Source organism: Neltuma alba, unplaced genomic scaffold, assembly GCF_004799145.2.
Source record: "Neltuma alba isolate B1F8T4 unplaced genomic scaffold, ASM479914v2 tig00010541_pilon, whole genome shotgun sequence".
NCBI classification, from domain to species: domain Eukaryota; kingdom Viridiplantae; phylum Streptophyta; class Magnoliopsida; order Fabales; family Fabaceae; genus Neltuma; species Neltuma alba.
This window is the reverse complement of record NW_021635411.1, coordinates 16,555-30,561: the sequence shown is the minus strand read 5'-3', so window position 1 is coordinate 30,561 and position 14,007 is coordinate 16,555. Positions and strand designations below refer to the sequence as shown.

Genomic DNA, 14,007 nt, shown 5'->3' with positions numbered 1-14,007 from the left:
ATAACTATTCAAGTACATATATTTTGAAAGCTATAAATATAAACATTTTGTATTGCACATGCCTTAAATATTTTGTATTTTTAACATTTAATAATTATAATATGATAAAAAATAAAAAATATTACTTTCCGGATAGGACCGGGACGGGATCCCATCTTGTGTCCCATTCTATCCCGGTCCTATTTTTTGTCCCTTCCCGGAAAAACTTTGGGACGGGTCCATTTAGTCCCACTATGGTTGGGACTGGGACAGACTTATTTGAATACCCCTACCCCGAAATATTTTTTGATGTATTCAGCAGCTTGAAATATTTTTTATTTGCATCCAATACTCTAAAATATTTTTTTTATCTTGTTGTTGGATACACAAAAAAATATTTTTTGATACTAGAGACAACTCAAAAAACTATTTTGAGGTGTTGATGTAAAAAAAAAATTTCACAATACTAAACGGTACTTAAAAAATATTACAAAATGTTAGATATATCATAGAATATTTCGGGGTGGTGTCAGTTGCCTTAATCAAATCATATAAACCACGCAGTCAATAAATAAAGAGACAATTATAATGAGGTTGGCCGAAAAGGAAATTTAGAGAAAATTTTGAATAGGTTTCGCTTTTCCTGTCGTCCCTCGTTCTACCTTCCATCGCTCTCTTTCGTTCTTTAGTCTGTCGCTGGTGTGCCAGTACTAGTGCGCCGTCCTCTTCGGGGAAGCTAGGTGAGAGATGTCTAGAGGTTGAGCAGGAAGATTCTGGTACTGGGTAAGATTAGCATTAGCATGCTCTTAGCCTGGCTTCGATCAGGACCCAGCAAGCTACAAGATTTTCACAAAGCCCGCCATCTCTTATTCTCTTCTACTACAGCTACTACAACATCCTCGCTTCCACCTCCCATAACAGTTGATATTTTGAAAGAATGCAAGACCTTGATCCAAGCCAAGCTCTTGCATCAACAAGTCTTAGTTCAGGGTCTCCTCCACTTTCTCAGCAACCTTATTGGCACCTACATAGCTTGCAATTCCACTTTCCATGCTGTTTTGCTTCTCGAGCGGCTCGAACCCTGCTCATTCCATGTTTTCTGGTGGAATCAATTGATAAGGGCTGCAATTCATTGTGGATTTCCTGATCATGTTTTGGGAATTTACCGTCGGATGAGGAGACTGGGTTGGATGCCTGACCATTATACCTATCCATTTGTTTTCAAAGCTTGTGGTGAGCTCATGTCATTCCATCGTGGTGCTTCGCTTCATGCCAGCGTGTATCGAGCAGGGTTCGAGTCGAATGTTTTTGTTTGTAATGCAGTGGTTGCAATGTATGGGCGTTGTGGTGAGCAACATCATGCACGTAAGATGTTCGATGAATTGTGTTACAGAGGTATTCAGGACTTGGTTTCTTGGAATTCTATTGTTTCTGCTTACGCCCAGGGTCAAGATTTCAATAATGCACTTAAATTGTTTGACAAAATGTCTAATGATCATTGGATATTCCCCGATGCTGTGAGCCTCGTTAATATACTTCCTGCATGTGCTTCAATGGGTGCATCATCGGAAGGTAAACAAATTCACGGGTTTGCTATTAGAAGTGGATTGGTTGATGATGTCTTTGTGGGTAATGCTATGGTTGACATGTATGCCAAGTGTGGTAAGATGGACGAAGCAAGCAAGGTTTTTGAGAGGATGAAGGCCAAGGATGTCGTTTCTTGGAATGCCATGGTTACAGGGTATTCTCAGATTGGTAAATTTGAAGATGCTCTATCTTTGTTTGAGAGGATGCGAGCAGAAAATATTAATTTAGATGTTGTGACTTGGACTGCTGTTATAGCAGGATATGCTCAAAGAGGACTTGGTCATGATGCCCTGAATGTATTTCGGCAGATGTGCAGTTGTGGGTCACAGCCAAATGTGGTCACTCTCGTGTCTTTACTTTCAGGTTGTGCATCTATTGGAGCTTTGCTTCATGGGAAAGAAACCCATTGTTTTGCAATCAAGTCTATCCTCAATGTAGAAGGACATGATCCAGGGGATGATCTGATGGTAATTAATAGTCTGATTGACACGTATTCTAAATGCAAAATAGACAAAACTGCTCGTATAATGTTTGATTCTATATCTCCAGAAGATAGAGATGTGGTTACTTGGACAGTGATGATCGGAGGGTATGCCCAACATGGTGATGCCAACCAGGCACTACAACTTTTTTCTGAAATGTTTAAAGTGGATAAATCTATAAAGCCTAATGACTTTACTTTATCTTGTGCTCTAATGGCTTGTGCTCGTTTGGCAGCATTAAGGTTTGGCAGGCAAATCCATGCTTATGTGTTGAGGAATCATTATGACTCTGTTGTTCTTTTTGTGGCCAACTGTCTCATAGACATGTATTCTAAATCTGGAGATGTAGATGCTGCTCGCATTGTTTTTGACAGCATGGAGGAGAAGAATTCTGTATCATGGACATCTTTAATGACAGGATATGGTATGCATGGACGAGGTGAAGATGCTCTCTTAGTTTTCGATGAGATGAGAAAAAAAGGTCAAGTGGTTGACGGCGTAACAATTCTTGTGGTGCTTTATGCTTGTAGTCATTCGGGAATGGTGGATCATGGAATCAATTATTTTTATAGAATGACCAATGATTTTGGGGTTGTTCCTGGAGAGGAGCATTATGCTTGCATGGTTGATCTCTTGGGTCGTGCTGGTCGGTTGGGCGAGGCTATGAAACTTATTCAGAGTATGCCCATAGAACCAACCCATGTAGTGTGGGTGGCCTTGCTTGGTGCATGTCGGATACATTCAAATGTGGAACTTGGAGAATTTGCCGCAGATCAATTGGTGAAATTGGAGTCAGAGAATGATGGGTCATATACATTACTTTCTAACATATACGCTAATGCTAGACGTTGGAAAGATGTGGCTAGGATTAGAAGTTTAATGAAACATACAGGGATGAAGAAAAGACCTGGTTGCAGTTGGGTCCAAGGAAAGAAGGGCACAGCAACCTTCTTTGTTGGGGACAGGTCTCATTACCAATCTCAGCAGATATATGAAACTCTCTATGACTTGATTCAACGAATCAAAGTACTTGGATATGTACCTCAAACAAGCTTTGCTCTTCATGATGTGGATGACGAAGAAAAAGGTGACCTTCTTTTTGAACATAGCGAAAAATTGGCACTTGCTTATGGCATCTTAACATCACCTCCTGGGGCAACTATTCGAATAAACAAGAACTTACGCATCTGTGGTGATTGCCATAGTGCTCTAACTTACATATCTAGAATTATTGAACATGAAATCATTCTAAGAGACTCAAGCCGTTTTCATCATTTCAAGAAGGGAAACTGCTCATGTAAGGGCTACTGGTGACAATAAGTAAAGCAAAATATTTTCTTGCAAAATACTGCAACAAAAGAGGGGAGAGGAATAAATGGCTAGGTGGGTACAGAGCATGAGCAAGGAAGCAAAAGAAGAAATGATGCGAATTCCATATTGGCTTTCCATAAATCAGGTTCTCTCTCACCAACTTGTCGAATACCACCTCGCTTACGAGCCTCTTTTATTGCCCACAAGATCCTCTCTCTCTTTCTCACACACACACACACACACACACACACACACACACACACACACACAGAGTGACTGTTCTAACATTAACATCTGGCAAAGTTAGTTATTCTTGGATAATATCTTTTCTTTATCTTTATCTTCTGCCAGGTGCATTTTACCCTCCTTAAACTTATTTTTAACCTGTGTTTTCCAGCTCGTTTGGACATAAGTGAGGCCCACTCCCCATTGGGCTCACTGTGGTTAACATTTTGAAACCAAATCGGTAGTTAACCAAGTAATGCTAGAAACCATTTACAGAAGTTGACAATTAGTATTTTCATCCTTGTTTTTTTGGGCCTTTAATGAGTATTTAATTTTTTTATAGATTGCTTTCAGCTTGCGAGCTCTTGCTGTACAAGACTTTTGTGATCCCCTGATTTTTATTTGAAAGGTCATCGGAATTGTATTTGTCAAGTAACAAAATGTAGTGCAATTTAGTAGACATTGCCTTGTTTGGTTGCTAGAATCATGACCCAATGAAAGTGAGGAAACTTGCTCATCTCCCAAATAATTTTCATATATCTGAAAGTTAAATTGTAATTTTTTTACTATCGGATAATTAAATTGTAGTCTAGAAACTTGCTCATCGCCCAAATAGGAACCTTTAGTTTTGAGCCTTGGCACACAGCTAAAGCATCAATGGTAAAATCAACTTAAAATAAAATGACTCATTACGTAGCAGCTTGGCATATGCCTTAATCCCATTGAAGTAATTAAATTTATTTGGTTCTTTTTTGGGTATTTTCATATTTCGTTTTTATTTAAATGAAACAATTTATTAATCAGAAATATGTTTTAACAATAAACTCATATCACTATAAATTAATTAATAATTCAAGAAAGCTAATTTGGTCCCAGAAAATTTAGGAAAGTCATGTTACTTTTGAAGTTGGAAAAAATAATTTCTTTTAATGCAAAATCAAGAGCATTACGTCGTGATATTGATAAGATTTTTTAACGTTTTAATATTATAGCATAAGAATTAATAATTTTAAGATAAAACTACAATTTCTTAACAATATAATAATATTTGTGTTGTTTAAATTTGATCTGTCATTATAATTTAGAGTAAAATATATTAACTAGCCTTTTGTTCTACTTGAATTATATAAACCTCCTTCCAATTTTGAAAATGTATATAAACCTCCCTTAAAATTAAAATGTATGTTGCACAAGTCTCTCTTATACTTTTGAGACTCCATTTCCGTCTATTGAAATGTTAGTTGACTATTAAGTTTGACTTTTAAACTTTTATTTTGACCAAAATATTCCTTTTCAACATTAGTGTTATTTAAACATTTATATCTATATAAAAAAATATTTTTTGATACAACGAAAAATAACTATAATACGTGTATTTTCAAAATTTTTAATGTCATAAAATTTATTAATTTTAATTATTTTATAGAATTATATAATTTTAATTCTTCATGGAACCTTGAAACTCAAGGTTTCTTTTAAATGGCTAGAACATATTTTAAATGCTTATTTTTTTCATCATATAATATAAATTATGTGAGTTTGAAAAATCATATAAATCATTTAAATCTACAATCTAACTTTTTTTTTAAAAAAATTGTTGCAAACATTTATAACTTATTTAATTTGATCAATTATATATATATATTCATTTTAAGAATTCATCACATTTCTATAATTCTATTCAATTTTTTTTATGTTTACAAGTTACATAATTTTCTGTCTCAATATGATAAAAACATTAAACAAAAAATAATTTGTAAAAATAAACAATAAAATTAAAGTAAAGGAAAAAATCTTAAATTGTTCAAAATTGTTCCAGCCAAAATTTAGGGATTTAGTATTATGAGGGGTAAGTTAATAAACAATAAGTATCTCAAGATAAATTTAATTAAAAAATATTTTTTAAAAATATTTTTAACGGAGTTAACGGTTTGGACTTAAGTGTATGTTTTCAAAATAGGAAAAAAATTCGTATAATAAAGACAAAATGTAAGAGAGGTTTGAATATTTTACTCTATAATTTACTGTTCATTAGATTTTGAATGCTGGGAAGATAAAAGCGAAATAAGACAAATTTCTCATGATAAACAATAAAAAAGATGAGTGAAAAAAATGCGTCATTTAATATTTTTAATCAATATTTAATTTCTATATGCACAAAAATATTAAGAATAATTTAAATATACCATTTAAAGAAACAACAATGAAAATTTTATTAAAACCCCTCATTATCTTAGCGGATGTTTGGAAGTCCCAAAAAACACTTTGAAAAAAAAAACTTTCATGCAAATCAAGATAAAATTTCTCTTTCATATTTACTTCATATATGGTAAAATTATTTTTAAAATTTTTCATCCAAATACCCTTTAATCGAATCTCTTACTAGTCAAAAAAAGTAATTAACACAAGTTTTTTACTTCTTAAAAAGGGAGTACAATACTTCATCAAAACTTAATTTTAATATTTTTAAGATTTTAGTCCATGAAACAATAATGTTTCATTGATTTGTACAGCACACTTTATGAAAATTAATCATATCTGATTAAAAAAAAAAAGAAGACAAAACTAGATACCCACCGGTCCTAGATAACCATATCCTTTTCGGATTAGTTAACATGTTTGGTATAACTTTGTCTTTAACTTCTTATAAAAGAGTTTATTTTAGGTACTATTGAATTTTAATTTTAATAGTTCTGATTGCTCAATATAAGATGAATTTTTATGTTATCATCGGATGTAACTTTAGTAAACAACAAGTTAAATTCTTAAATTTAACTATTGAGTGAGTATAATTTTTCAAAAGTACAAATATAAGGATAATTAATCACATCTACAAAATATAATATTTTTAGCGTATTATCTCATTTATACTCTAATCAATCCAAATATTCTATAAACTTCAGATGAAATAATTATTGTTTTGTCCTTCAAACAAACAGATGCCGTTGTTAATTATTTGAATAAAGATAGTTGCGTACCAAAACTCAGAGCATTACTGATGGCTTCAATATATATTTAGATTGATTTTTTTTGTGTGCCATTCTATCTATATTTATCCTTTCCTAATATATCATATCTTATTTATTGTCATATATAATATGATTCATCAAATCTAAATGTGTCTACACACCCTCCCAACCTCTTCTTGAGTGCTAAAAGTTTCTCAAAGAACAGAAAATTAAGGTTTCTAAGGCCTAGGTAAGGCATATAGTTTTGGATTCTATTTTGAGATTTTTCGTATATAATATTTATCCTTTTTTTCATAACTAAACAATTCATATATGCAAAACGTAACATGAAAAATTCGAGAGGGTTGGATCACCTTGTTTTCTTACTGTTTTATCCGTCAAACTTGCTTAATTTCCATAGTGTCGTTTATGTTTACCAATTTTATGGTGTGGTCCTTTTGACACCTCCCTTCCTTTAATCATTAGGTGCGATGTGTGTGTGTGTGTACTTGCGTACTACTAAGAAATAAATAAGTATGAAGTTGCTGTAAGCATGTATATACAGGTTCTCTTAATTGGGTAATTAAATAAGTACTAGGGCCTGTTTGTTTACCTATTCTGAAAACAGTTTTTTGTTTTTAAAAACAAAAAAATAAAAAATCCTGTTTGACAATTTATAGAAATTTGTTTTAAAAAACTAAAAATAGGAAACAACTTTTAGATGTTCTTTAAATTTTTGTTTTGGGTTTTCTATTTCCCAACAGAAAACTTTTCTCCGCCCGACTCTTCGTCTTTGCTCCCTCGTTGCTCCCTCGACGCCATTGGAGGCCAAGAGTGCAGGAGTGCTCACTAACTCCTCACCCTTGTGCTTGCCTTCTCCTCACCCTCAAGTCTCGGTGCTCAGTGCTCGTCGTATTCTCCGCTCGGTGGTTGTTGTCTCCAATCTCTTTCATCTTCCCTCCTCAGTCCTAAATCGGTGAATCATTAGCCTCTACTTTCTCATTGTCTGATTATTTTAGTGGGTCTTTGTCTAAAACTTGATCTACATCATTTAATGGATTTTTGTGTAGCATTTGAGGTCTAAATATGAATGCCTCTAGAGCAAGATTGTACTTACTAAAAAGGATTACGATGATCCCACCACTGAATTGAAGTTTCAGGGCAGCAAAACAAAAACAAATAAAATAAGATAAAAAAAACAGAGTCAGGAATATGCAGGTCAACCGCCGGGGTCTATCCATAGAATAGATGAGCTGACCAATCATAGATTGATTTTTTACAGTCCAAAGGCCTATCGTCGATATTGTTGTTATTATTAATAGTGGGGAAGGAATGAGTGGTATTTGGTGGGAGTTATTTGTAGTGAAGCTAGGAATGTGGGGAAAGAATACGCAGGGGAGGGCTTAGTTTTGGGGGATGATCAGTTAAGTATGTGTACAAGCGAGTGTGGGTTGAGAGGGCCAAGTCAATAGCGAAGGGAAAGGTCAAGTTACGTATATTAAAAGTATTTGAATGTTTGCTTATACACATTTTGACCTCCACTCGATATGAAGGAATTAAGGATTGAAGCTTCATTCACGAAAGAGGATGGAATCCCACAACTAGAAAGAAGGATCTTTGACTTTGGTTCGGCTTCGTTTCCCTCCAGCTCTTGCGTATTTGCATTGCTTTGATCACCAAAACTAGAAAGAGATTGGATTCCCCTCTTTATCCATAACTTCAAGTTAGTGGGCAATGCCATATTGTGATTCGCTAAGTCGATTCATCTTTCTGGCATTAGTCTTCGAGTACGATCTTTTTTCCTGGGGTTTACTTTTGCTTTCTTGCTTTGGGTTGTCAAATAGAGAGCGAACAGTATTTCATTGTTGTGTGGCTGGATACACTGATGGCTTGGCAGCAATAAGAAGTAACTGTTGAGATGAAATTCAAAGGTTGCATGTTGAACTATTTTTATAGTTGAGAGCAAATTGAATATATTGAACGGATACTATTGAGATTTTTCGTCAATTGTTATGTATAGTTTATTCCCTCCCTCAAGCAATACAATCAAAACGGGTCCTACATGGCAGACGGACCACATTCTTGGTATGAGTATAGGCACTGTCTACCCCACAGCGAAAGGGTCCTAAATGCTGACAAAGTTATTGCATAGGGGTTCTGTAATTCTCAAGCTTTATGGCAAGCATGTGATCATAAGTTAAAAAAGAAATGAATATATGACTATAAAGGAAAACGAAGTATTGAATTCTCTGATAGAAAAAAAAAGAAAGAACCTAGATCTATGCAAATGGGAGAAGCAATTCAAGCATGGGCTGAGGCATCTAAAGCTAGAGCTGAAGCTTAACTTGCTAAAGCTGAGAGGTGGAGGTCAAGAAGTGAAGCTAGTGTTGGAACCCCATCATCTATTAGTTGTTCTATTAGTGATTGTGTTGTTGTGTTTAATGAGATGGACCTCCCTAATGATATTTATGTCAAGGCAATGAAACAATTTACCCTCTCTGTTAATAGGGAGTTGTTTATGGCTGTGCCCATGGAGAGGAAGAAGGCATGGTTGGAAAGCTTATAAAGATATACTACTTGTAGTTTTATATTTAGTAATAAGCTATGTTTAGTAGTAATCTTACGTTAACATGAACTATTTTAGGGATATTTTTATTGTTAGTTTATATGAACTATCTGTATTTGACAATTTAACATCAATTTTCAATCATATACCTGATTCAGTTTTTGTATTTTACAATTGATTGATTTTATATGCACAATGATTATAGATTAATTTTATGTACAGTGAATGTATATGCTTTTTCTTAATTATAATAGATTTTGTTTAGTTAATAGAAAATTTTGTGTTATTTATTTGTCATTCTATTCTATTTTTATTAAATTAGTTTTTTTTACTAGCTTTATTAAATTAGTTTATATTATAATAAGTTATTAAGTGGTTAATTTTACACATTTAAGTTGATTTTAAAAATAATTTTTAAAATTAATCATCTAAACAATTTTTTATATTTTATTGTTTTTAAAAATTATTTTTAAAAACAATCAACCAAACATGTTTTTGTGTTTTTTGTTCTTAAAATTTCTTTTCAAAAACAGTTTTTAAAAAATGTTTTGAAAACAAAAAACAAAAAACAAATCCAAACAGGCCCGAAGTTTCTCCATGTTCCTGTTTTTTAGTTTTTATATTTTTGACACACATATATAATACAATTTCTTTTATGGCGCAGCTAGATTGCAATTTCAACCATCATGGCCGATTCACGACCAGTCAAAAGGACTAAAACCACTACTTCTGAGGAAACTTCTAGTAAGTGCATCCCTGTCTTCCGATTTCAAGAAAACCCACCAGAAGTTTTATTCTTAAGTCATTGCAAATTAAGCGGTGATTTAGAATCTCTCTATAGACAAGGTATGGTAGCATATTTTACAGACTTCGAATATTGTGAGAAAGGGTTGGATATAGTACGTGTGGCTGCTCAAAACGGACAACCAAAATCAATGTATGCTTTCGCCATGATTGTTCTGATGAGCAACGACGCAACAAGAATAGGATTTTTGAGGACACAAGAACTTGATGAGGCTTTGGGACACTTGAGACTTTTAAGGAATCAAACGTGTGTCCTTAGGTGTAGGAATGAAGTTGCAGAATTTGTTCGATACTTAACGTGGAGCAATATGCGTTCTGATCTTGTGATGGCAATAAGAGAGCATCTATGTAAGAATATTCCATGCACAAATACATGGAGACCTAGAATTGGAAGTTGGTGCTTTATGTTTTGAAGATGATGATGAAAATGATCCAAACATGTGTGAGAGTTGCAGATGGGATCACGAAGTGGAAGAATTCTCCAATATGATATAGATTCAATGTGTGTGTTTGTGAACATTAATTCCCTTTTATCTCAAGATATATAATTTTTAGTAAGCTGATAATTTTTTCTAATCTCGAATCAGTCATGGATCACAAGTAAATTTAATTTATTAAAGTCGAACACTCATCACATTTAATTGGTTTCAAATTTGAGCGACCGCACTAACTGAGTAATAAGCCAATAACTTCGAAGGAATGAGATTTATTTAAGAGAATATTAAAAATAATAATCATTTATAGAAACCAAAATTAAAATGTAAATATTATAAATTAATTAATAGTTTAAGGCAAGTAATGTTGGTCCCAGAAAATTGAGGAATGTTGCTTTTGAAATTAAAAAAAAATACATTTTTTAGTGGAAGATCAAAAGCATTACCTCGTGATATTGATAATATTTTTTAATAAGATTTTAATATTATAGGATAAGAAATAACTTTTTTGAGATAAAACAACATATTTCTTAAAGATATAATAATATACGTTTATTTATTTAAATTTGATCTGTCATATTATAGTCTATTATATTGTTGGATTTATATTTCGAATGTTGACAAGATAAAAATGAAATAAAATTCTGGAAAAAAAAAGAGGCAAACGTTTCATGATGAATAATAAAAAGATGAGTGAAAAAATATTTCATTTAAAATTTTATCTATATTTAATTTTTATATACATAAAAATTAGAGTAAAATACATTAACCATCCTCCTATTTTATTTAAATGGGATACAGAAACCTTTCTTTTATTTTTGGTCATTTACACAAACTTCACTTGTTACCCAAACCTCTCTTATATAATTAAAACTATAGGTTTCAATCCCTTGAGTTTCTTTCTATTTAAAATATTAGTTCTTATATTTTAATAAAAAAAATAGTGGATCATTTTATTCTTTGACGGACCAAAATCTATGGTGTGAAACTAAAATCAAAACCAAAATGAAGACAAATCATAAGGATCAAATATTGTATTAAACTTTTTTCTCTTGGAAAAGGAGTAAAATACTCAATAGCAACTTTTAATTTGAATATTTTAAAATTTTAGTTTATGAAACAAAAATGTTTCATTGATTTGTACTGAGTGCAAACTTTATAAAATTAATAATACTCATTCTGATTTTTTTAAGGAAAAAAAATGCCAACCAATTTTAAATAATCATATCTTCCGACACAAAAAGAAAATCATACATATCTACTTTTGACTAATCTAAATCGAGTTACAATATTCGGTATAATATGAAAGAGTTTATTTTAGATACTATTAAATCTTAATTAATAGTATTGGTTGCTCAATATGAAATGCAAGTGATTTGCAGGCTATGAATCTTAATAGACAGCACTGATGATTCCTTTGATTGGCGTTCTATGATATCTGAGCTTCATGTATAACCATTGAAGAATACTATACTATACATATCTCTTTCTATACATATTTGTGTGCCCACAAACTTGAAAGAAGCGGTTTGGCTATCAAAGACAATACCCTGCGAGGGAGAACAAGATTATTTGGTTAGAAGTGATCAATTGTTAGGATTTAGTTTAGCGAGAATTATAATGAAATCTCAAGTAAGAAGTATAACTAATAAAATGTCTAAGTGACAACAGAACAGCCTACAATGACAAATTTCATAATAGTAAATAATAAATACTCACTTATTATTATGACTTACTAATAATTATGTTTTTTTACTTGGAATCTCATTGTAATTTTTGTTTTAGTTTTTAAAGAAAAAGCTACGATTGATATTCCACTACATCCTTTGGATTAGTGAAATTTCTCCAACCATTAGATGAAAGCAATGGCTATGATCACATACATTCGAGAAGGCAGCTGAGGAGGTGCATTTGATCCCCGTGGGAGCACATTCTATGCTCAACATCTTGATGATGAGCAGGAAGTGCTCACCTTAATTTGGACCAACTAGGTCAATTTTGAACGGTCCATATTGAATTTAAATTTTTCATGTACTTTAATTAATTTTTAGTTGTAATAAATACTGAATTTAAAAAATTATTTTATAACTAGAACTCTTCAAAAAAATAAATTTATCATTAAAAATTGCATATTAAAAACTATAAATCGAAACCATTTATATCAGTTTTTTTAATAGAATTTATGTCCGATTTATATCAAATTTTGAATAGTATAAATTGCATTATGATAATCACAAGCAACCCTTCTAGTCTTCACCAATCAAACCAATTTATTCCTCATGTTGAAGTTTGTCCAGATTTGTGTCCGCCATGTGTGGCAGACGCATGTTGGGTCATTTGTTGGACTTCGAACACTGATACATGATTAACACATATAATGTTAACCTTCATTAGTTGGTACCTTACTATTTCAACATAAGAGACTCACTTCAAATTAGTCACAGAGAGCACTTCGTAACAACAACACTTGCGAATCATGTTCTATCATGCTTGTGCATGTTTTCTAATGAAGAAACCATGAAATCATATTCAACAAAGACTACTAATTAGGATGTGAAACGGTATTGCATATATACTTCTGGGCTTAATGAACATGTCTGGTATTGCTCATGATTTTTGATGAAGATGCCATGAACTCTATACAATGAGAACTATTACTCAGGACCTTACAGACTAAACAAACCATCTTCAGATACTAATGCATGTTTCATGGAGCCTAGCTAAACATCATAGTGGAGGGAACAGGAAATTGCGCTCCTGAACCAACGTGCAATGGAGATGTGATGGTTGGACTAGTGAACCCCTCACCTCCTAAGCCCACCTTGAAGTACTGGATCAAGTACAGCATTCTCGAGTTCTGCAACCAGAAAAAAGACATACCCATAAGATTCATACACAAAAACACGTATGACGAAATCGTGTTGATCACACTAGAAAACATCTTTTACCGCAGTTAAAAAAAGACTTTTTATAGCGGTTTTGGAGATATAGTAAATATTGTCAACGTAAAAAGAATAGACTTTCATGGCAGTTATTGACCGTTGTGAAAAATTAACTTTTCACGGCAGTTTTTAAGCTATAACCATCACAGAAAGTATTAAATAAATAGCGTTTATGGGACTCCCTTTCACAGCAATTATACATATAACTGCCGTGAAAAGTTTAAGCTTTTTTTTAATGTAAATTTTTTTATTTGTATATAGCCTTCCTACAATACCAAACCAAACAGATCAATTCCAGCCAGCAAAATAGACTAGAAGAATGCAAAATCAATTCAAAGCTAAAACACGATTTCCTTTAAACTAAAATTCAATGAATTTAATGCTAAAACTCAAATCTAACACTATGATAACTAAAGCTTCCAATCCTTAGGGTATGTTTGGATTGCAGTTCCAAACTGTAGTTGTGCCTTGGAATCTGTGAAACTGAGGTTGCAAACTGAGTTAGACCAAAACTGTTGTTTGGCTGGGCTAACTTTTCCAACCAACTTCTGGCTTTCAACCTCAGTTAGACTCAACGAAGAAAAATCTAACTTTTCAAACTGTAGTTTCAAACGGTGATTACTAAAAATGAGCATCCCAGATTTACCCTCACATTTTTCTCTCTGCCTCATCTCCTTCGTTAGCATAATAAGTTTTTATTTAGACCAAATAAATTTTAATTTATATTCA

General features: G+C 32.6%; 1 protein-coding gene across 1 annotated transcript; it reads left to right on the top strand.

Moving 5' to 3' along the window:
- Window positions 1-699: 699 nt before the first annotated feature.
- Window positions 700-3,824, top strand: LOC114756895 (pentatricopeptide repeat-containing protein At5g16860-like). Its single transcript, XM_028945854.1, has one exon. The coding sequence runs from the start codon at window positions 780-782 to the stop codon at window positions 3,360-3,362; it is 2,583 nt and encodes an 860-aa protein (XP_028801687.1). The 5' UTR covers window positions 700-779; the 3' UTR covers window positions 3,363-3,824.
- Window positions 3,825-14,007: the final 10,183 nt, after the last annotated feature.

Excerpts from the sequence above, each read along its gene's own strand:
- LOC114756895 (XM_028945854.1), top strand. The coding sequence starts at position 780 with ATGCTCTTAGCCTGGCTTCGATCAGGACCCAGCAAGCTACAAGATTTT.